General features: G+C 40.6%; 2 protein-coding genes across 2 annotated transcripts; one reads left to right on the top strand and one right to left on the bottom strand.

Annotated features, from left to right (window-relative positions):
* Positions 1-6,956: 6,956 nt before the first annotated feature.
* LOC133448500 (RNA-binding protein 15-like) lies at positions 6,957-13,788 on the top strand. The gene is made up of 2 exons (XM_061727084.1): positions 6,957-12,256; positions 13,102-13,788. Exon 1 carries the CDS (start codon positions 7,015-7,017, stop codon positions 9,565-9,567), a length of 2,553 nt encoding a protein of 850 aa, XP_061583068.1. The 5' UTR covers positions 6,957-7,014; the 3' UTR covers positions 9,568-12,256; positions 13,102-13,788.
* Positions 13,789-16,254: 2,466 nt separating this feature from the next.
* LOC133449350 (amphoterin-induced protein 1-like) lies at positions 16,255-22,790 on the bottom strand. Its single transcript, XM_061728495.1, has 2 exons — positions 22,669-22,790; positions 16,255-21,435 (listed from the first exon to the last, which is right to left on the bottom strand). Exon 2 carries the CDS (start codon positions 21,376-21,378, stop codon positions 19,861-19,863), a length of 1,518 nt encoding a protein of 505 aa, XP_061584479.1. The 5' UTR covers positions 21,379-21,435; positions 22,669-22,790; the 3' UTR covers positions 16,255-19,860.
* Between the last annotated feature and the right edge of the window lie 1,628 nt (positions 22,791-24,418).

Genomic DNA, 24,418 nt, shown 5'->3' on the forward strand with positions numbered 1-24,418 from the left:
TTATAGGAGTCAATAGGCTTCTTCCCATTGGGACTTTCACTGGCTGAACACAATGTGATTGCAATCCCCTCAGCAGTACAGATGATTTTCTCTAACCTCCCAATTTAGGGAGCGACGCTTCTTGCAAAGCTCATGAGCTGAACTAAATAACTGGAAAAGCTTAGGTGACAATATCTATGGTTAGTTATTAATTCAGAATTCAATCTCTTCTGTGGCTTGTTTGGTTAGTGATTAACCTTGATCTCTCTGAAATGTAATCGTGCCTTGTCTTTTCTCTGAATTCATTTCAGAGTCTTCTGCCCACTGTCCTTCCTCTTGTTTTAAAGATGCTCTCCTGGAAATCTTTCCTTTCGATGTCCTCTTGGGATGTTTTTTTTAATCTCACCTTTCCTGCTGCCTGACGTCGGCACCCTTTCGCAGCACATTTCTCCTCCTCTGCTGCTCACCCCGCTAACTTCCCAGTGTCTCCCTGCTGGTTTGCAGCCCCTGCTTTCTTTTCTGCTCGTTGTCACACACTCACGTGCTCATGCTTTCTGCATCTGCACCACCACACCATCCCAGTACTTTTCCCCTACTCCAGTCTCATTTTCACGCCCCCCTCCTCCTCCTTCGTGCTGTTTGTCTGGGTCGCTCTCAGCTGCTAAAAAAAGCTTCACTCTGCACTGGGATCCAAGGTGTTATTTATCTATGCTCATTTTTTCTTAGTCCAAGCACGTGGACAAACACAACGGCAGATGCATTGGAAAGCCAGAAAAAAGCATGTGTGAGTGTTGTTGATCAATGTAAATGGACAAATGAAAGCGATTGATGTCGATTAGTGGGTCCACATGGCTCACAATGATATTTGACTGAGTGAAATTATCACTTTTGTTCAAGATGCTTGGATAAATTGCACCAGACATTATTGCTTCATTAGAATAATGTGTGAAACAAAACAAAATCAACACAAACATTTTGAAAAAGTACTTTTTTGTGCTATTTCTTTCCTAAACAGTAAAGCTGCCAGGCATACTATTCTTCAAGCATCTTTTTTTGATTTTATACTCAAAGCTCAGAGCTTTTATCTTTTTAAACATCCTCAGTTAAAAAAAAACAGCTGCAGAGTTTCACTTCAGCTTAGTACGAGGACGTGCTGGTGTTGTGCAGGTGTTTATACGGCTGAGAAAGTGGGACATTCTGGATCTCTAACCCACAACAGGATAGGGGGGGGCACCGCCACATTCGCACCTGCCTTCGTCTCATTACACTGCCTTTATTCATACATCCCAGGATTTACCAACATAGATCATCTATTTCCCCCCTTACATGAGGGGGAAATTCATCACGATCGCACCGCTAATGCAGATTATCCAGGTGAAAGACTGACTCTCTTTTGGACAGTTGATGACAGAAATACACTAAAAAATCTGTCACCAAACATCTGTTCCACAATTAAAACAAGTTAGAGCTTGCCAAAACCATGTCATTCACCTGCAAGCCAAGCTTCACTCATAAAAAGCTGTTTCTGCCTATAATCCCTTGCAGATTTCCTCTTTGAGAGCTCATTAACAAAATGACCTCTCATATGCAAAGACTTTCATATTCTGTCACATACGTGATGTCACAGTAGTAAGAGATGAATCCCCTATCCATTGTAGAATTTGTACAAATTGCATAATCCTGAATCCATACTGTGTTATCATAGTTTTGTTTGGGATGTTTAGAAATAACCTGGATATTTGATAGTTTGCTCTCATACGCCATTCTTTAAAAACACACTTAGAGTTATTTTAATGTGGGCAGCAGATTGTCATGCACCGCGGGAACATGTGACGGCATGTAGAAGTTCACCAGATGGATTCTCAGAGATGGGACAAACTCGCCAGGTTGAGGGTATAAAGCTCCTACTCCCATTTTCCCCCCCAGGTTTTTTTAGGACAACATAATCCTTTAAAAATACCAGTACAGAAAAGCACACACGTTCTTCACTAAGTGTTGTTTGTGCAGATACAATATGGCCAGACTCAACTAATAGTGTGATTTAGATGTTAAAAACTGTGTATATTTTAGTGAAATATATTTATTTTTTTTGTAACTTGAAAGCAAGAGCTCAGTCTGTTTGTCCTGTAGTAGCCTGGTGGGATCATACAATCTATCTGTATAACAGTAAGATCACTGACCTCAGCGCGTGTGTCTGTATATGTGTTTGGTCCTGAATTGGCGCTCCATCAAGTAAGAGTTTAATAAATGGAGGACCATATCTCCCCCCGCTGCTGTGCAGCCGGTAATCCTGTGCGTGGGCGTGCCCTACATAAATGCTTCAGCATTTTATTTCTGTATTTTATTGATAAAGATTATAATAATGTACCTGTCACATGAGCAAACAGCTCACATGGTTGACGTGTATTGATGATAGCACAGGCAACAAGCAGCTCCCAGCTTTTCTGTTAAAGTTTTCATTGATTTAAAACAGCAGTCAGGAAATGAAACAAGAACTCCTTCTTTCCCTCCGTGAATGACGCTGGACGTTCTCTCCTTCTTCCTTCCCAGATCGTTTTTTTTTTTACTTCTCTACCTGTCTGTGCTTTCTCATTCTATTACCTCTTCATCTGTGCTTGAACTTAAAACTTTGCATAGAGGAAAGTACACAATATGGAATTCAGTATTATATAACCAGCTGCTATGTTCAGTGAAGCTTTTAAGATTTATATTTAGGGATATGTATCACATGTAACACACACACACACACACACACACACACACACACACACACACACACACACACACACACACACACACACACACACACACACACACACACACACACACACACACACACACACACACACACACACACACACACACACACACAATTATAAATAATTGGATCGTTTATAAAAAATCCTTATTGATATTTTATTATAAGTGATAAATGGTCTCAAGTTTTGACATCATAATAATTAAATAAACAATATTTATTGTTTTTAAGTTTTTAAGATCTCTGTTAGATACTGATAACAGGGTTAAATCCAAACACAATTTCTAAATAGATTTTTGTAGCTTTGAGTGAAATTAATATACACTATACAGAACTGTCTCAGAAAATTTGAATATTGTGATAAAGTTCTTTATTTTCTGTAATGCAATTACTGTAAAAAAACAAAAATGTCATACATTCTGGATTCATTACAAATCAACTGAAATATTGCAAGCCTTTTATTATTTTAATATTGCTGATTATGGCTTACAGTTTAAGATTAAGATTCCCAGAATATTCTAATTTTTTGAGATAGGATATTTGAGTTTTCTTAAGCTGTAAACCATGATCAGCAATATTAAAATAATAAAAAGCTTGCAATATTTCAGTTGATTTGTAATGAATCCAGAATGTATGACATTTTTGTTTTTGTAATTGCATTACAGAAAATCACAATATTCAAATTTTCTGAGACATTCCTGTATATTACAGTAAACTGGGTTTATTGATGATCTGCCACTGATGTGGTTACTAGAAGAAACATTTCTGCCCTCTAGAGGTAATATTAGATAATGCACTATATGATTTAGTGGTGATAGATAATGGGATTCTTCCTAATGATTGTGGTAAAATTTTACGTAGAATCAAGTGATTCTGTGTAAATGGTAAATACACAAAAATTGCATTATTTAGCTACACAGTTCGAAATGAGTGTATTATTATGATTTTGTACCCCAAATAACAGTGGGACAGGGGAGACTTGATAACAGTGGTACTCAACTTTTACATTGTTGTCACATCCTTTCCCCTTTTTTTTCTGTCCAAACATTGGATCGGTTCTGTATATATATATATTATTTATGTGATAGGAAAAAAGTGTTTCCCATACTTGATAAATAGAAAACTGCTGAGAACCTCAGAATATAGCCTTGGCCGACAACAGGTGCCCGAACAAAGATTAGCAGTGGGAACACCAATGTTTTGTCTACTAGAATCTATCATCCTCTATGCTTCAAAATCAGTATGCTCCTCTGTTTCATTGTCATTCTGCATCGAGACGCCTGATATATTTTCTGACCCTTTTGCATGCAACTGTTTAATTAAGTCTACAAAAATCTGGATCATCTCACAAGTCTGATATTCTTGGTAACTTAGACACTCAGTTTTCAGTCCAGTTATTCACCTAGTTGGAAAGAACGTATTATAGAGGTTTGACAGGTTTTTCCACAACAATTTATATTCCCCTTGTATAAATTACAACATAACACCAAAGGGAGTCCTATGGAACAATGAAAACTTATATTCCAGGAAATTGAAAAGCCTGGGTGTATTGCATGTTGTGATTATGTATGCCACAATAACTTAGAGCCACAGGCTTTTAGCTCCATGTGAGTTTAACTGATGCATGTACAGTGATGTGAATCTTGTGGTCAGTGAAAGGATTAAATATTTGAAATGAAAACTTCAAGCATATAATCACCCTTATGAACATTTTAAATAACCATAATTTAAAAAGAAATTGATATTGTAGCTAATCTCCAAGTCTCAGCCTAGGTAAAAGAAAATATGAGACACTGGCTAAAATATGAATAGAGACTGAGTAGGATTATTTGAAAGCTATTAAAGCTCTGCATTTGTACAGTTCAAAGAAAAAAATTCAAATGTTGAAACAAGAAACAACAATTAGTTTTTGAAAAATATATAAGTTGTGACTATAATGTTTTGTAACACCTAGGAGTATTTTACGATAATTCAAATTGAGTCAATTTTATGTTAATATTATTGTAAAACTATAACAATAATGTATTATATATGTACACTTTTAAGAAAGGAACTGAGAATTGGGTTAGATCTGTATGGTACTGTTTTTTATTTTATTTTTCCTTTTTTAACATGATCTGTCCCTTCTTGTAGAGCCTCGGTGTTTTGTAGGCGAACACTTAAGTATCTTTAGACTTCCACCACCTCTACCTTTAAGGTAGGTCGCCCTCTAATTCACCATTATCTCCTTGACCTGTTGCCACCTCCTATCTCAGATGCAACTCTGGACTTTTGTAGCTGGTTTATCTTTGCTTTAACAGATTGCCTTTACTCCTACTTAAAAAAAAAAGAAAATCTGGTCATGTATATATGTATATACAAATGTATGTTTATATATATATATATATATATATATATATATATATATATATATATATATATATATATATATATATATATATATGTGTGTGTGTTTGTGTTTGTGTTTGTGCACATATATATTCAATACATACTTAAACAATACTGGCATTACTTCTGTGCAAACACATCTTCAGAATCAGAATCAGGTTTATTTGGCCAAGTCAGGTCAAACACGACAGGGGAATTTGACTCGTTTATTTTCGCTCACTGTACAGTAAATAGACAAATCATATATACATTTTTTTTTAAGTGAAAGGTGCAGCAGTATGAGGTAGACATTGTTATTGAAAGGTGCATTGTTACAGCATATGATTGTGGTTATTATTATTATTATTATTATTATTATTATTGCACAGTGATTGATTACTCTGAGACATCTTACCACTTATAGTATTCAAATTATGAATAGTAAGCCTGGAGAAGAGAAACACATTTCATTAGTTCAGACTAATCTTAAACTTTTTTTTTATTAAACTTTATTTAAAATAATTATCACAAAATAGTATACAGGAACAGTATACAAATAAAATACAGAACATGTGCCAGGGGTGATGTCTACAGTTTTAAAAGCCTTTTCATTTGTTGATTTAGTGATTAATTTTAAGTAAAGTTCAATTTCTTTCTGGAAAACATAAAAGCAAGAGGTTTTCCTTGAAAATGTACTCTTATGAATATGAAATTTGGCAAGAAATAGAAACAGATTTATCAAAAAGTAAAATTTTCCTTCTTTCTTATGGAAACAATGGAAACCAAAAACAACATTTTCTCAATGTAAATTAAAATCTATAGCAAAAGAGTCAATAATAAATTTGCTAATATCTGCCCATAGTTTTTTCGAATGAGAGCAAAGCCAGAATAAATGAACAACTGTTTCTGGATGAAAATTACAGAAGTAACAATTTGTATTAATGTCCTTTTTAAATGTCTGCATGTAATGGCTAGCAGGATAATATTTATGTATGATTTTGTAAGAGACCTCCTTAACCTTATTTGTGATTAAAAACTTGTTAGGAAGCATCCAAGTTTTTTTCCAATCAATATGATCTGTGAAACTATTCCAATAAACAGTAATATTAGGGGTAGCAACAATATATATTTTAAATAAGACACGTACCCTTTTATTATTATTCTTTTGGGTCAGTGAAAAACATATTTTACCTATTGGAGAGTCAGTTGAGAATGGGACTGACACATTTCTAGACGAGGAAGTACAACTGTTTTTAAGACTAATCTTAAACTTATCTCGTTTCCTTTCTTTGATATAACCTTTGCTTGTAAAAGTGTACTTTGACCCCAGTTCATGAGGCGGACCATAATGCCGCGTTCCATTTGTCCTCGGAAGTAGGGATTTCCCAGTTCCCAGTCGGAATTTTCAACTGGAACGCCCCTCGAAGTGGGATTTCCCACTGGGAAAGTGGGAGAGTCTTCACCACCCCCGAGTTCACATTCCAAGATGGCTGCCCCGGTTGTAAACAGTAGAAGAGAGCTGTGTAAAAATTCGTAGCACTTCATTCTAGTTTTGGTCACACTAAATCAGTCGTATAAAAGTATTGTTCGGCATATATATGCTGCTATAGTGTAATTTACATTTTTCATGTGGTATATGCGAACTACAAACTTGTTTACCTACTTTGTAACTGGAACGCTGATAACTCGGCTGTGACGTCAATCCCAGTTGCAAATTCCGACTTCCGAGGTAAATGGAACGCAGCATTAATGGGAGAGCTGCGTGACGTCTCCCGTGATTGACAGGTCGCAGGGCCAATCAGCTTCTTCCACAGGCACACGGCGGAACTTCCGGGACAAGCGCTACAACTTTTCAGTGACATGGCGGCTGCACGGCTCGTCTAGAGACGGAGTGCTTTCTGACCCCGTTCATGCAGTTGACTTCAGTTTCAGTCGCGCAAAGGGTGCATTTAAGTTCGAGTAGCGTTTTCGTAATGAAGGGCAAAGAGCGATCTCCGCTGAAGAAGCGCTCCCGGGCGGGGGACGACGGCCGGGAGCGGGAGCGGGAGCGGGGAGGGAGCTACCCGGGCGGGAAGAAGCCCGCAGCCCCGCCGGGCAGCGGCGGCTCCGCTCCGGGCTCCGCTGCGGGCTCCGCGTCCTCCAGGAGGAGCTTACACTGCGACAAGAGGGACTCCCGGGACTCGGACGGACATCATTTATCGAGCAGAGCGGGCGGTGGAGGCGGTTACGAGTACGGGGGAGTTTCCTCGGGGCCGCCGCCAGGGGGCGCTGCTGTCTCCGCCCGGCCGCCCGCTCACCCGGGCAGCGAGTACAAGACCCTCAAGATCAGCGAGCTGGGCTCCGAGCTCAACGACGAGGCCATCGAGGACGGGCTTTTCCACGAGTTTAAGAAGTTTGGAGACGTGAGTGTCAAAATCAGCCGTGAAAACGACGACAGGGTGGCGTTTGTGAACTTTAGAAGGGCGGACGACGCCCGGGCGGCCAAGCACGCCCGCGGCAAGCTGGTGCTGTACGACCGGCCGCTGAAGATCGAGACCGTTTACATGAGTAAGCGCAGGAGCCGCTCGCCCCCTGTGGGGAATAACAGAGCCGCGCATGCGCAGAGAGGCCTGTCTCCCACGGGGATGGGTTACAGAGACTACAGGCTGCAGCAGCTGGCCATGGGCCGCCTCCCTCCTCCACCGCCTCACCTCAGAGAGCTTGAAAGAGAGAGGGATTTCTCGATATACGAAACCAGGAACAGACCCCCGTTCATCGCTGAGTGCTCTGTTTTCCGGGAGGAGGATATGCTCAGCCCCGAGGACGACCAGAGGGCCAACAGGACGTTGTTTCTGGGAAATTTGGACATTGGTGTCACGGAGAACGACCTGAGGAGGGCGTTTGACCGCTTCGGCGTGATCACCGAGGTGGACATAAAGCGGGCGGTGAGAGGGCAGAGCAACACCTACGGATTCATCAAGTTTGAGAATCTTGACATGGCTCATCGGGCTAAAATAGCCATGTCGGGGAAAATTGTGGGTCACAACCCCATCAAGATTGGATACGGCAAACCGACGCCGACGACCAGACTGTGGGTGGGCGGGCTCGGACCCTGGGTGCCGCTGGCTGCTCTGGCCAAAGAGTTTGACCGCTTTGGCACCATCAGGACTATAGACTACAGGAAAGGGGAGGTGTGGGCTTACATCCAGTATGAAAGCCTGGATGCTGCTCAGGCTGCGTGTACTCACATGAGAGGGTTTCCTCTCGGTGGCCCTGAGAGGAGACTCAGAGTGGACTTTGCAGACACAGAGCATCGCTATCAGCAGCAGCAGTACATGCAACTTCCTCTCCCCTTGCCGCATTATGATTTGGTCCCCGAGCCCTTTTCTCACCGCCTCTCTGAATCTGTGAGAGCGAGAGAGCGGTCCCCCCCTCGCTTTAGAGACCGGGATATCTACTCCACTGCTGAATGGTCTGGTCTGAATGTCCATGACAGGATACGAGGACCGGGCTTTGATCCCATCGATCGTCTGGACAGGCATCCGAGAGATAACTGGTCATTGGAGCGGGAGCTGCAAAGCAGGAAAAGGAGACATGTGGACGACGGCTGGCGGCCAGAACGCTCACCTGAAAACACTGACTATGGTCTGGGCCGTCGTGGCGGCTCGTTGGACCGCAGTCCTGGAGGAAGCAGTCGTGACGGCGGGCGCTGCAGCGACCCCGAGCGCCCGCCCCGCCCTAGCAGAACTTCTCCTGCCCGAGAGCGGCAGAACAACCACGACACCGCCTTCGCAGACAAGAGAAAAAGAACACACAGCCCGTCTGAGGCGGGTTCCAGCTTTGACAAAGATCGCAAACATAAAGCTGGTGACTCGTCTAAGAGCCCGGTGAAAAGGGAGCATCACTCAGAGCATCCATTCCCAAACTCCTCCAAGTCGAGCCTGGCCCCTGATCCTACCAACGATGGACAGAAGCTGAGCCAGGCCTGGCAGGGAGTCATCCTGCTCAAGAACAGCAGCTTCCCCACCACCCTGCACCTGCTGGAGGGCGACATGAGGGTGGCGTCCAGTCTACTAATAGAGGGCGCCACAGGGGGGAAGACGCCCCAGCTGAAGATCAACCAACGCCTGCGCCTGGACCAGCCCAAGCTGGATGAAGTCTCTCGTCGCATCAAGGCCGCCGGCTCCAGCAATTACTCCATCCTCCTGGCCGTGCCGGGAAAGTGTGCAGACGGCGAAGGCCAGGACACCAGCAGCTCGACGGAAAGGCCGCTGAAGAACCTGGTTTCCTACTTGAAGCACAAGCAAGCCGCTGGCATCATCAGCCTCCCCGTGGGGGGCAAAGGTGACAAGGAGCACGGAGGAGTTCTGCATGCTTTTCCCCCGTGTGAATTCTCCCAGCAGTTCTTGGATGCCTCTGCCAAAGCCTTTGCCAAATCTGAGGACGACTACATGGTGATGGTCATTATCAGAGGAGCACCATAAAAAAAATATATATGCAGATGTCTGGTTTTCACATTCAGTAACTGTTAAAGTGTGTGGTGCAAAAACAGGGAGAAGTAATGGTAACAAAACAGAGCAGGAAGGTTCTGACAGCCACCATGACGGTTCTCTATGATGGCTTTTATTTCATATTGTTGGAGTTTTATAGAAAGGAAAATCCAGTTGGGTTAAATAGATTGATTTGGTAAACTAATACAAGTGATATGTTGCCTTCTGCTGTTGAGTTATCAGATAAATATACATTTCCTGAAAGGTACTTTTCTGAAAGTTACTCAGACCAATCTGCATCTCTGTGAATCTGTTCAGTGTATTGCCTTATCTCTTTTTTAAAAAGAAACAAGGTTCCTTTAATATCATTTCACCACCTCCCTGTAACAAGACAACTAAGGCCCAAAAGAGAGCATTTAGCCTTTATTTGATTTGTTCTTTGCATAATTTGAATTGATAACATTTTAGTACTTAATTTTCTCCAGTCAAGCTAGAATTCAATTAAGCTCACGTGACTTTTATTTTTCTTTTTATCCAGCTCTCATTAATGGACATATTCCAGATGTGCATAAGTGTTATTTGTTGCTGATTAAGTTACAGTTTTGAGTACCATCCAGTTCAAATGTTCAGCGTACCAGTTTTTCTTATTTTCAGACGGTTTTGGCCAGTCCTGCTCAGAGCTAGAAGAAAAAAAAGACAAGTTGTTCATGTGAAGGGTTTGTGTGTATTTGACATCATCATCAGAGATCCTTTCTGAGCTATTCCTGGAGGTTGTGTGCCTTTACCAGGTGGGAAAAATGTAGCTTTCCTTATGCTTTTTTCCTCAATATTCTATTCAGAAGTGGTTTCTAGAGCAACTATATTGTTTTTTTTTTCTTAAATGTAGAGAGGATGGACACATCAAGAAAGCTCTGTATTTCCCTTCTTGTTTTTATTACTTTGCATAATGTTAATTGGAGTTGTACTGACCGACTATAACTTTTTGATTCAAATGGGAAAAACTGATGGAAGTGACAAATGTGCGCATATTACAGTATTTTAGCCTGACCAGATCTGGCTTTCTAGAAAACTTAAAGCATTAAAATGCTTGGATTTTTTTAAATATATTTTTTCCAGTAAAAATAAGCCTGAACAAATGCTCAGTATTCAACAGATTTGTTCTAGTTCAGACAGCTTGTTTGTTTTTTAGGGCTCTTGATTAAATAGGCAAAATTCTCAACAGAGTCACTTTTTTGTGTCCGTCCTTTCTACAAAATAATTTTACTGTCATCGTATTCACTTTGGTGGTGCAGTTGCTAAATTAAGCTTAATTTTTTGTCTGGCATTATAATCTATTATTTTGATTTACTACCCCAACAAAACGTATACTGTTAAAGAAAAAAAAGAAAAAAAAAGCTGGTGTAATCTTTGAATCAAGCGGTATGTGTATGTGATGTACATGTTTTACTTGATCTGGATTCTAAAAGTAGAAATGATTGCTACATTATCTTTGGACTTTTAAGAGAAAATGCCTGCCTGTCTGGCACTCCAACATGCCATCCTCTGAAAGGACTTTTAATAATTGTTTTTCATGCTTTGATTTGAGTATTGTGTTTCAAATGGAAAGAAAATGTGTGCTGTAAACTCAGGATATCTGGAGAGAGAAGTGGAGAACACCAATCCTCGGGCCTCAGAAGTATAGCTAACTGTCAAGAGAAAAAAAACACAAAGTGCAGCTTGCACTTGATTCATCTTGTCTTAATAAATTTGCTCTTTCGTGGGAAACACGAGTGCCTCGGAAGACAACTTTTGTGACCTTTTCTGTTCTTGGATTTATGTATCAAACTGGAGAGGCTTTCACTTTGACAGCAGGAGCCGTCCCGGCAGGAAGGAAAGGAAGTGTGAGAAAGGAGGGAAGCCTCTCCGTTCTGTGTTTTCCATGTTTTGCAACATTTATCGAAAGGCCTCTTTGAAGAGCTTTTCATGTGACCTTCATTCTAATTGAAATTTGGTCCAAACTAGAGTACTTTTTTCAGCAAGTCTAGAGTCACTGTGCCACCTTTTGTGTGGCTTGTGCATCAGTCAAGTCTGTTTCTGTGGAGGCGTGGCTGAAAAACCAGCAAATCGTCACCCCAGAGTCACCGTCTGCATCGGGTGGTTTCTGCGGAAGCACGGCAGTGTTAGATGGCCCCGGCCATCTTTTTCATCCCACTCTGGCAGGAAAGCAGAGTGTTAATTCAGCGTCTCCAGCAGCTTGAGAAGGAGCAGTATTTGTGTAGTTTTGAAGAGGAAGATCGCTGTGCTAGGGCCAGACTTCACATGTCTCAGCCTCTGTCTGGAGGAAAAAGGTTGAGACGGTGACGGCACTTGCCGGAAATTGGAAATGAAGCACAACAGAACAGACAAGATTGCTTCTAGAGTCCAGTCTAGTTGATGCATTGATCTGATTTCTGCACTGTTTAAAACATACTGTGGCAAACTGTTTGAGAGCCAAGTGACAGGTGTCAGGCTGCCTGAGCCTGCTGCAGGATCTAACTCATCTACGCATTGCCACGCCGACTCGTCTTCTGGGTCGCCCTCCAAACAGAAGGATGGGAGAACAGAGGGAGGTGGGGGGGTTGCAGATCTGTCTTCGGTGTATCTGGAGCTGCAGGAATCTGCAGCTTTGAGTCCCTCTCTGGCTGTTCATGCTTCTGTTTCTCAGGTAACGTATTCAGAAGTGGTACGGGTACGTATTGTAATGTTGACAATGTTTTCAGATATAACGTTCCATAGTGATTTCCCTCTGCTGGTTGAGCTTTCCTGTTTTTTATAATTGTTAGTCATTAGTGCACCGAGGCCGACAGCAAGTCGGCAGCACAAGCAGTTGCACAAGACTACTGCTGCTTTAAAAGAAAAAAAAAAGAAAAAATTGAGATTGTTTATCAAGCACATGAGCTGCAATTTAAGTAGTTAATTATGTGTACATATCCAAAGTTTAGGACACCACTCCAATCATTTAGGATGAGTTTTAAACAGAATTACTATAACTGGATGCTTAACTTCAGAATAAATGCTCCACCTGTGTAGTGTAAAGCCTTTTGCAACAATATTGAAGCATATTTTGCTTCCCTTGTCCATTTATACACTATTTTATATTTTAAAGAGTAAATTAGTTTGAAGTTATTGTAATTTAGACCTATAATTTTACACTGAAAGGTAACTTTCACATAAATCTCATAAATTATGGAATAGAATATAATGCTCAGGGAAATTGGAAGAATATAATCTGCTGAATAATGGTACATACCAAGTGCACTCAGTTTTACCCACGAGTCCATAATTTAGATTGTATAATCCGTCTCCATGTTGGAAAGGCATCTAGCAGAGTTGCAATAAACCCGAGGGTTCTTTATTTGAGTTCACTAAACATGAAAAACGTGCATGAGTGAGCAGTAGTGGTTTAAAGAGTTGCTGCAGAAAGATTTAGCGTGAAGAATGTTTTTTGAGGGTTTCCTCGAAGCATGCAGCTGGAGATGAATTCATGATGTGCCGTGGTCTTCTCTGCAGAGCGGGTGTGACGTACATGAGCTGCAGTCTTATCAGTCAGCAGCGCTGATGGCAGGCTGATACGCAGGCTGCTGGAGGATGACTGTGCGACTGCACCTGCGCAGTCAGGTTGGTAAACGTACGGGCGTCACACTGAGCCAATGCAAATACTACTAATGAGCGCTGGTTTCACAGGAAACTAAGAATTGCCCTGTTTCAGAGATATGCAGGGCTTTGGAAATATGTGGACTTTTTGTGGTTTAAAAGGAGCTCTTGCAAAGATTTGGAGCTGAAAAGTTATTTAGCTCTAGTTTGCCTTGTTCCTTTTATTTTATGCAAACTGTTGCTCATCCTTAAAAAAAAATAAATACAGTTATTGAGGTGTTGCATGTGTTCAGAGGCTGCTCTTAATTAAAATCTCGAGTGTTTCAGGCAATCCATCGACAAAGTTGCAGAATGAGAAGAGCTTCTCTGTCTGAGAGCGTTCAACTTTACCTGCAGCATGGATGACTTCTGTCCGGTCCTTGTTCCACTCAAACATGCAGAAGTCCTGGAGATTCGACACATTCCTTAGGCATCTATGATGAGCTGAATTGGTGAGTACATTTTAACTTGGTTTCAAAAATGTTCAGTTCTTATTTGTATGTTTTAATATTTGAAAATCTGGAATTTAAATTGTATTTGACTTGTTTGAATAAAGGCAGCTACTCCTGAATGAACATGCTGTTATTGTCTGTTTTCCCCCTTCACTACAATCATCTTGGGTTCTTAAAAATGTGAGCGTAGACATTTATTTATTTTTTCTAATGATTTCTTTTGGGCTCTAGTGGCTCTTTATTGAAGTTGCAGACAGGAAGGGGGTAGAGAGAGAGAGTGGGGATGACATGCTGCAAAGGTGCGCAGGCCTGGATACAAACCCGCGACCACTGCAGGAGGACTGTAGCCTCAACACATGAGCCGCTTGCTTAACCCACTGCGCCACCGAGCGGCCCGAGCATAGACATTTTTAAATGTTCCCAGCGTTTTGTTTTTAAGAAAACAATATTTCTCTCATAGGGCACTTTACTCTGCTATAAAAAGTTGAAGAGCTTTTCTTTAAATACAAAGAAGCAGTCACTCACTATATATTGATTCAGAATAAACTTAATATACTTTTTTATTTTGTTGGAAATACACAGAATGAATCCTGAGAGTCATCAGAAGCCGCTTCAGTGTCTTGCACACATCAAACCTTGGACATTTGTAATAATGGTGATAAATGTGCATCCATGCGTGATATGTTTCTTATTGCTCCAGAGAGTCCGTAAAGAATCCCTTTTAAAGAGAAGGAAGTGACCCATAAAGGTGATGGAAGAGAGGTTTGTATAAAACCCTGAAATGAGCAGACTTTTGTATGGTGCTGCTGTGCGAGCAAATGAAGTGACCTTTTCTTTTCATGGAAAAGAAAAAAGTCATATAAAGCCTCTGCTGTTCAAATATGAATCTTCTGTTTAATTTAAAAGACACAATAATTCCTAGTTTTTGACAAAAAGGGAATCAGGAATATTCTAACAGGAACCTCTTCAATCTTCACCAATATTGAGAGGAAAACAAGTACATTGATTTAGAAAACTATTGGAGGAAAAGCTAACGATGAAAATAACTGGTTGCGTTTTTGTTGCAGATTATATCGGTATTTAAATACAACTGTAATGTTTTTTTTAATGTTCAAAAGACTTTTTGGGATCACCACAATGTGTTGATTTGCTTCTACTTATACAGGCCTGGCACCAGCACATTGAAAAAAAACAGTTGCAGTCGAGCATATGTCGCTTTTGAAGCACACACACACACACACACACACACACACACACACACACACACACACACACACACATGCAGTTACTTGCAAAATAATTTCAACCATAAACTGATTCAAATTTGAAACTGAATACGATTAGATGTATTTATGCCAACTTCAGAAGTTGATGTCAGCAGCATGCTTTCAAAAGAGTTGGGACAAGGACACAAAGAAATTTCATGGTTTACAAATGCAAAGTTTCCACATGTTTTATCACAGTGTATGCAACACGTGTAAGTTCATATCTGCCATGCATGGACGGATGGGTGGCAGATAAACACTGAGAAGAAAGATGTCCCGCAAATTTAAATTTTTGCAAAATATGAAATGGATATACAAATTAGTAAAGCTTTCTTATTTATATATATATATATATATATATATATATAGATTATATATTAATCCAAGTTTGCAATTGCCTTTTTACCATGGCACCTTGTATTTCTATTGTATACTGTGTTTTTTTTTATATATATATATATATATATATATATATATATATATATATATATATAAATTCTGTCTCAGAAAATTAGAATATTGTCATTGTCATCATGGCAAAAATCATCTCAAAAAATTTGAATATTCTGGGAATCTTAAACTGTAAACCATAATCAGCGATATTAAAATAATAAAAGGCTTGCAATATTTCAGTTGATTTGTAATGAATCCAGAATGTATGACATTTTTGTTTTTTTAATTGCATTACAGAAAATAAAGAACTTTATCACAATATTTTAATTTTCTTAGACAGTCCTGTATATACATATCATTTTTTTAATACAGTTCATTACAAGAGATAGATTGATAGTTTCTTTCTTCCTAAATTGGGAAAATTAAGTGTTACAGCAGAGAGGTTAAGGTACAACAAACTAAAAGAGAGAAACATATCCCATAAACCTCTACAGATCATGATAGTGCTACAACTCGCAGTAATTATGACCACAAAGCGTACAGATTTAAAAGTGCACAGGCTATATTATTAAATAATAGCTGATTAAGCTATCAAATGTCCAGGCTATAATAAGTATTTCTATTAATGAAGTGAATGATGTGTTAAAGATCAGTACAACCGTATTTCTCTCTTCTAAAGATGAGATTTGGGAATTAAACTGCGATGATATCACTTTTAAGATATTAAATGAGGTGAGTCAAAATTCCACTGAGTATCAAGGCTTTGCTGGTGCCACTAGATGGCAGAGGACTCACTAAGCTGCACTGTTGAGCCACTTCATCATCATACAATTCTCCAAGGAGGCGCCTGAGGAGACGATGAGTCACAGCACTCAAAATCCAGTCCACAGTCATTCATCATCAGCTGGCGCCTGCTCACTCTCATGTGTCTGATGTGCACTGATCTGAGCCTTTCTTCAGGCTGCTGTATTTGTTCTAATTATAATCTGTGATTTCACACCCAAATAGGATCCATTCGTCAGCTCTCATTCATGTGCACACAATGAATAGACTCACAACAACTATCTTAGCATGTGTTTCTATTTATAAGTATGAATAATTTCAAACTCAAGACTGCATTGTGCTGGTTTTTCTAAATGGTCCAATAATCAAATGGCTGGTTTTACATGTACTTTAGGTAAACATAGTAACATGATCATGCCCGCAGAGTGAAAGTGTAGCCTGGCAGGTGAGGTTACAATCTCAAATCCAATCCAATATATTTTCTTTATATTGTAAGGTCACAACAAACAGATGTATGCATTTGAAGAGTTCTGAATATGATGCCACTCATTAAGCCCTTGAGGTACCATTTTCTTTGGGAACTGTGTAGCCAGTGATCCAAATAAGGGCATAAAATTCAGAAATGCCAAATATTCCTAGAAGTAAGCATGACAGAAGCAAACAATACAACTCTGTTACTGCTCCAGTGATCTGTGTGGTCTCTCATTTCAGCCCCGAGTGAAAAAGTCTGCGTCATTAGTGTAAAACAGAAACTGGGTGGTCTCCTCCTGTTAAAAGTCTCGATCCTAAGCCGAGATAACTAGGATCTTACTGTACTCTTTGTGCATGTGAGCAGCGTTTGTATCTGACATATTTGGTGCATTCACCTCACAGCCTATAGTAGATGTTAATACCTTTAAGTTTATTTTAGCTGTTTATGATGTACAAGAGTAACACGATTATAAACAAGAGCTGATACATGAAATAATAAATCACTAACTCTTTAAACAGGACTGGATGACTTGTCACTAATGCAGTATTACAGCACATGATGTCAACATAATACAGACAGAACAACTGCACTGATTATTCAATTCACGTATACGCACGTCTTTGGTTATTATCAGTGACTTTCTGAGTAAAAACAAGAAAAAAACATGGCTACTTAAATTGCAAAACAGTGTTCACAATGTCCAGATCATTTCCAAGGCTTCAGTTCTCTTAGGCACATCTGCTTCATGAGTTCATTCATTCATCTCATGTAAACGATCGTGTAAATTATTTTGAGAAAGCACCATGACAGGCGAGGATGTACAGTATATCATTATCGTCTCTTCACAATAAAAACAGAAGTTTGTATTCTTATACATTTAACACACCTACAATCTAGACATTAGCATGTTTTCTTGTTATGTTGTCTGGCTTGTTGTAGACTACCATAGTGTGTGTGTGTTTTGTGTTTTATATCTATATCTATATTATAGTTTACAGAGAGGCTAGAACTTCTTTCAAAGTTATTACAACATGTCTTCTAAGTATTTTCATTATTGACATTGCAACTACTATGAAGACATCTGCTTGAAATACTACAAATTCTGTTGTAACACTACTGGGTGCACCAGCAGCTGCCATTTCTAACCTTGTTTATGAGACTTCTGGCTGATTTGCTAGGGTTGGGCACTAATGCACAGAAGCATTTAGTGGATGGTACTTGCTCTCATTTATGTCCCTCTTGGCAATACTTCCCAGCAACTCTGAAGTGCCATTATTGCATGATGTACAGTACACTTTCATTATCTGTTGGAAAGTCATTTAACACATCATACTAAGGGTGCAAGGAAGGTAAAGTTAATAAATTGAATCGCTCAGAATTCATAGAAAAAGGTATGCTAAAGTGAGGAGAGGGTCAAAAGCAACTGTAAACGGGTTACATAGAAAAGAGAACTGAAAAAAATAATGTGTGACTTCCTTTTAAAGCTGGGATGGCTGAAGTGAAGAAGCAGTTACCTGCAGTAGTCGGCAGTCACAGTGATTTCAGTTTGGAGTCTCAAGGAGGAATACCGATGGGAAGCGAAGCTAACAGTTACTGAGAATGAAGGCTGTAGAGAAGCCAATTTTAACCATCTAAAACAGTGAAAACCTCAAAACCGCCTTCAGGCTTCGAACAGACACTGTTTCAGATATATCCACGCTTTTGGAGCAGGTGGTTATTTTGATTTCTTCCCACAGAACGTCCCTGTTTCGACACAAACCTAGGGCTATGTCACATGCTAACTGTTGCAGCACTCATCACATGAACCGTGTCACACAAAACCCTGATTGTTTATCTGTGTGATTCAGACGAGATGCTGTGTAAATATGGAAAAACAGTTTTTGCTCCAACCATGAAGGGACTTAGGAGGTTTATCCCTGCGTGTTGTGGCGCAGTATTGCCCCTGATTTTCTTTCTATCACCTTTATTCCTTAAAGGGGTCACACCTGACCCTTATCCTCATCTCATCCTGCCAGCTTATATCTGAGCTCCTGCTCTCCACTCCTTGCCAGCCCATTAGACTTCTGACATGAAGCTCTGAGGAATCCACCAAGTCCCACTTTGCAGATGAGTTTTTGTTCATCCTGAAATTCCCCTGAAATCCTGTTTTTGTTTTGTTTTTTTTTAGTTCATCTTCTCCCCGTGGGTGCTGTGGGACTTCTCTGTGTCTTTTCCAGAGACCCAGCTCTGAGTTTTTGTTTAACTTATTGCTTCTCACCCATCCCGCTTTTGAGTCTTCTGATTTTCGGAGCCCTTACGACAAATGCTTCCCTTATCCAACACACCTGATTCAACTGAACTCATTTAGAAATGATCATTTTTGATTTTCTTATCAGGGAGACGGGGTTTGAGCTAAATTTAGAGCAAAAACTATCAAAAGCACAAATGTGTAAAGTATTATATCATTGGAATTACAGCAAAATTACATTTAAAATCACTCTGAAGAAGGCCACAGTTACTTTCCAGTTAAATCTCACTTGTATCTAAAATAAATTAGGTTGATCCAATTACATGAGAGTGGTCCTTTCTGGCATGTTCTTTGATGATTAATACAAAAAGTCATGACATGCAAAACTAAAACTTTAAACAAGTTCCACAAATAATTAAATTCAAAGTGCTTTGGATAAAAATGAGCTCCATTTTCAGGCAACACTCTCCTCCCAGCACCATATTTCCTGCTGCATAAAAGCCCTATTTCATGTGCTCAATCTGGACATTTAAATGCAAATCATGCCCAAGAAGACCATAAAGATGTTTTCATGCTATTTGTCTCTCAGTTGTTGGAGTTTCTCTGTGGCTTTTTTATGCAAACAAGGCGTCAAGCTCTTATATTCTAACCTAACAGCTTTCAAAAGGACATTTTGAAAATTACAATGTCCTTTTCCACTCTTGACTACATATATGTTGTTTTTATCCATTGACATCACATCTGATGTCTGTTCTCTACTCTATGGGACCTTGATCAATTATCAATTTTCAGTCGTGAGATACAGCAAAAGCATTCATTGAAATATGGCATGCTAACTATTTAAACAACAGTTTTCCACACTGGAAGGGTGTTCTGTATGTTTGGGTTGTTTTTTCTCTAATTGCTTTCATACAGATGTTTCAACAATCGAGTACCAGTATATAACATTTCAGTAGAGCCAGTACAAGAGCCTATTAAAGCTTTTGTTTTCAGTTTTGCACACATTCATCATCTGTTGCTGTCCTTCCACGCCGGTGCTGGTTCTTATACCACCATGGGAGTATCAGAGCTGACGGACTCTGCATCCGATCTCCTTCTCTCCTTGTTGTCTCCCTGCCACTCCTCTTCTTCTTCACCTATTGGGTTCAACTTCCCGTTCTGCTCCAGAGGATCCTTGTGTTCCAGCAGAGCTGCATGCCTGTAAGGGAAGCCGCCACTCGCCCCCCTCTGTTGCCCCGTCTCTTCATATGCCTGAGAGACGCTGATGGTTGAGGAGTGGAGGCTTTCTCTGGGCTCTTCTTTCTCCATATCTTGACCCGGGCAGCAAGCACAGCAGCAGGGGGTGAGATAGAGGTAGATGAGGACCAAAACTATACTGACCAGGCATGCTACAAGGGTAGTGTAGGCTGTTTTTAGATTCTCCAGTCCACCACTCACGGTAGAGTTAAAAACCACCACGGTTATGAACAGTGTTTCATTGAGAGAATCGCTTGTAGCGTGGCAAGTGTAGACTCCTGAGTCCTCTGCTTTCAGGGGCCCGAGGCGGAGGCTGCCGTCAGAGAGCATGACGGCAGTCTGGTTTTCTGGAGCCAGAGGGATGTTTCCTGGCAGTTCCCATCTTTTCACCATATCCTTCTGCCTGGCATCACAGTCCAGGACCACATACTGCTCAAGATGGGCCTCTTTCTTTAATACAGTCACCTTACTGCAGTTTAGATAGGCTTTGTCCAAATCCAGTATGGGCATAATTTCCTTCCGCTGACCTGGTATCACACACGTATGGATGCTGGTGAAGTCGGTGGCAGAGCTAAGCTCCTTGAGGAACCACCGTGCCACCAGGTCGTGCAGCTCGCAGCTGCAGGTCAGTGAGTTGTTGTGGAAGTATAAACCATTCTTGATCCAGGCCGGCAGAAGCTGAAGCTCATGCAGGGGCAGCGCTTTAATCCTGTTGGAGGAAACATCCATTACTCTAAGGGTGTCCCACCTGCTTTGCTCCTTCACCAGCTCCAAGGGGAAGCGCGAGATCTGATTCCGGCTGAGGTAGAGCCGCTGCAGAGAGTTCAGGCCAGAGAAGGCCGAGCGATCGATTTGAGAGATGCTGTTGTTGTAAAGTAGCAGGACTTCAAGGTCCTCCAATGGCTCAAAGATGAACTCATCCAGCAGACGGAGGCCGTTAGAGGAGAGGTCCAGGTAACGCAGCTTTGTCACGTGCACAAACGCCTCTGAGGAGAGAAAAGTGAGGCCGTTGTTTTTGAGTATTAAACTGTGCAGTCTGCTGAGATGGACTGGGGTCCACTCAGCACGCAGTTTGGTGATGGAGTTGAAGCTGAGGTCCAGAACAGCTGTATACTGAGGGAGAGCTGTGGGAACACTTTTGAGACTTGCATTGGAACAACTGATGACATCACTAGCGCACACACAGGTCTTATGGCAGTCCAGGGGGACTATCGCCAGCGGCCCGTGGGCTTTCACTGCTACTAACAATGCAAGTAGATGCAGAGCAGTGGTGAGGTGTCTTCTAAGAGCTCCTGCAAGGGCAAAGTTGATTGAGGGCCCCATCATGTCAGGATTGCAGGATTTGCTGTATGGGTGCCCAGTCTTCACAGTAGAGGCAGGACGCTGCAAGGACAAAACAGGATCAACAAATCTGCAAACAATCAAAATAAAACAAGCCTTTGGAGGGGATGATGATGATGCTGAGAGAAAAGGCAAAAGTGCTCATGCAGCTTTGCCTTGCAGACGTGGACTGAAGGAGCACGCAGGCTATAACCAGTACTCGAGTTGAGGGGGGTTGAGGGGGGATGGCATCCCCCCTGAAATAAAAACAATCAAAATCATCCCCCCTGTAAAACTGCCATCCCCCCTTTCCACCCCTTATGTCATTTCATCAATGAATGTGGTTTTACTGCTATTTCAACATTTAGAGTCATCACCAGAAAAATAACACCAGAAAAATAACTTATTTGACAATTTTCACCTGTTTCAAGTAAATTTTCACTTGAAATAAGTAGGAAAATCTGTCAGTGGGACAAGATTTATCTTATTACAAGCAACAAAAATCTTGTTCCACTGGCAGATTTTTCTACTTATTTTAAGTGAAAATCTACTTGAAACAGGTGAAAATTGTAGTTTTTTCCAGTGATGACTCTTGTTTTAAGTGTAATGAGATTTTTTTTACTAAAATGAGACATTTTAACTAGAAATAAGACAAATATTCTTGTTAAGATTTTGAGTTTTTGCAGTGATCCATTTTACTTATCCTGTGAAGGACAGAGTCATATTGATAAGTTCAGAAAAGTGTTTTTTATTGTTGTGTTTTGATGTATTTGATGTAAGCCCAGTGGATATTTAAAGCTTACAGAAGGCTGCATTTAACTGCTGCTATGTCATTCCTGCAGTATTTCTGCAGGTGTTTTGGTCGGTGCTATTATTTGTAATATATTATATTATTTGTAATCAGCACAAATTATCTGTCCCCATATGATAAAATCCACCACCCCCCTGATTTTTTTTTTACAACTCGAGTACTGGCTATAATAGTACAGAATAACCCAAAATGAGTCATTAATAAATAATTTATCACTTGAACAAAGTCGCAGGATTCGTGCATGTATAACTTAGCAATACAAAACAGTGAAACGTGCTTATTTTGTCCGCTCCCCCCGATCACTATCCCATAACCGCGTCTCCTCCAGCATGTCGTCAATGTTTGTCCCAGCAGGTTTATTAAGGCTGATTTATGGTCCCGCGTCACACCGACGCAGAACCTACGCCGTAACCCTACGGCGTAGGCTCTGCGTCGATTTAACGCAGAACCATAATTTAGCCTTCACTGTCCGGCTTCTGCCTTACCTTTATTTTCCTTCTTCTTCCTTTGTCGGCGTCAGTAATTTCAACAGGCCAAGTGTTCACTGAGATGTTGTTTCATGTCAACATCCTCCCACCTGTCAGCCGCGTCGGTCCCTGCAGAGTTTGTGCAGGTCAGAATGACAGAGAGGAGAGAGTGTGTCCGCAGCAGCGGACCAAACACACGCAGCCAGCTGGCTGCTGGTCGGGGGGCGTCCACGGCAGAGGAGGAGGTGTGTCACATCCCCTCCCTTCCTCCCTGCCTATCTCTAATGCATATTACAGTTTAAAAGGAGAAAAGCAACATTAAGGCAACAAAACAAAAACATGCCCAGCGCTGTAAATGCATCACAAGTGACCTCAGTGATGCAGTCTCTCCAAAAACAGTGTAAAATGCTTTCATTTTAAATGATTCATTTATTGCAGTTGCTCATCCAGTTCCATGGCGCCTTTAATAATGAAGCAGTAGTTTTATTACTGGGCTGAAGGACAGAGCAAACACCCTCTGTGTTCCTGCAGCTGCAGCAGTCGTCGGCAAAGGACGTGATCTGCATGCAGCATGAGATGAGGGATCAATACGGGGAGGTCTGAGCAGCAGCCACAGCGTGGCTTTAATGGATGGGTTTACCCCAGACACCAGTCAGACGTGGGTAAAACAGGGCAATCAAAGCAGTAATAGTCAACACTATCAAATAATATAATGGAAGTAAAGTAAGGAGATACTGAGCAGGAGATGCAGAGTAACACACATGTAAAGGCATAATTTGCCGAAATGGTGCTGGAAACTGTCTTGCAGACAGATTACACTGATACAAATATTGCACTTGATCTACTTAAAAAAAAATAAGTCAACTTTTTGCATGAGATTATTATGTAGATCAAGAAAGACTAGTCTTTGTATAAACTACTTAATTATTTTTATGTAAATAATACATTTTGCAAGTACAGTCAACTTAATTGTGTTAAGTTCACTTTATTTATCAAAATTAAGTTGACTTTACTTGCAAATTAATTTTGTACATACTAAAAATTAAGTCGTTTATACAAAGACTAGTCTTTCTTGATCTGCCGTACATAAAAATGACATGTGAAAAAGCTGCCTTAATTTTTGTAGATCAAGCAAGATATTTTTTTTACAGTGGTGTTCTACTTAAACAAATAAAGCATGTTTAATCCAAACGTTGGTCAATCTGCCCAATAAATTAAAATTGTTAAAGGAAAGGTAAATACAACAAGATCATTGCTTGTTGTTTGTGTGTAAATGAAAAGATTGCCTGGGATTCACATAAATACTGCTTGTTAAGGAAAACAAATGCAGATTAAGATCAAAATGTATTCATGTAAAAGCAACAAACTTAATATCACAGATTTAAATGTGTCATATTTACATGCGCTTAGATTTATTTTTTTCAGTGTAGGGACAGCTCAGTGGGGGTCTGCTGCAGAGGGAAGTCTCTAAAAGCAAGCAAAGAGCCATAACTTTTTTCATGGCCAGTTAAACTACCCTTACATAAAAAAATGATGTGCCCGTGAAAACTGTCTACAGTCTCAATCTGGGTGTCTGGCAAGGTGCATGTGGAGATGAGAGAGAACTGTGATGCACTGTGTGGCTGATATGATCCAGTTAAAAAGTGAGATCTACTCAAAGGACATATTTACATTCTCAAGATAATTCTGACGTCCCACAAGTTACAAAAAATAAACAAAAAGAAAAATGTAAAGCATTCTCAGCTGATCGAAACCTGAGAGGACTGAG

This window comes from Cololabis saira, chromosome 8 (genome assembly GCF_033807715.1).
Source record: "Cololabis saira isolate AMF1-May2022 chromosome 8, fColSai1.1, whole genome shotgun sequence".
NCBI classification, from domain to species: Eukaryota; Metazoa; Chordata; class Actinopteri; order Beloniformes; family Belonidae; genus Cololabis; species Cololabis saira.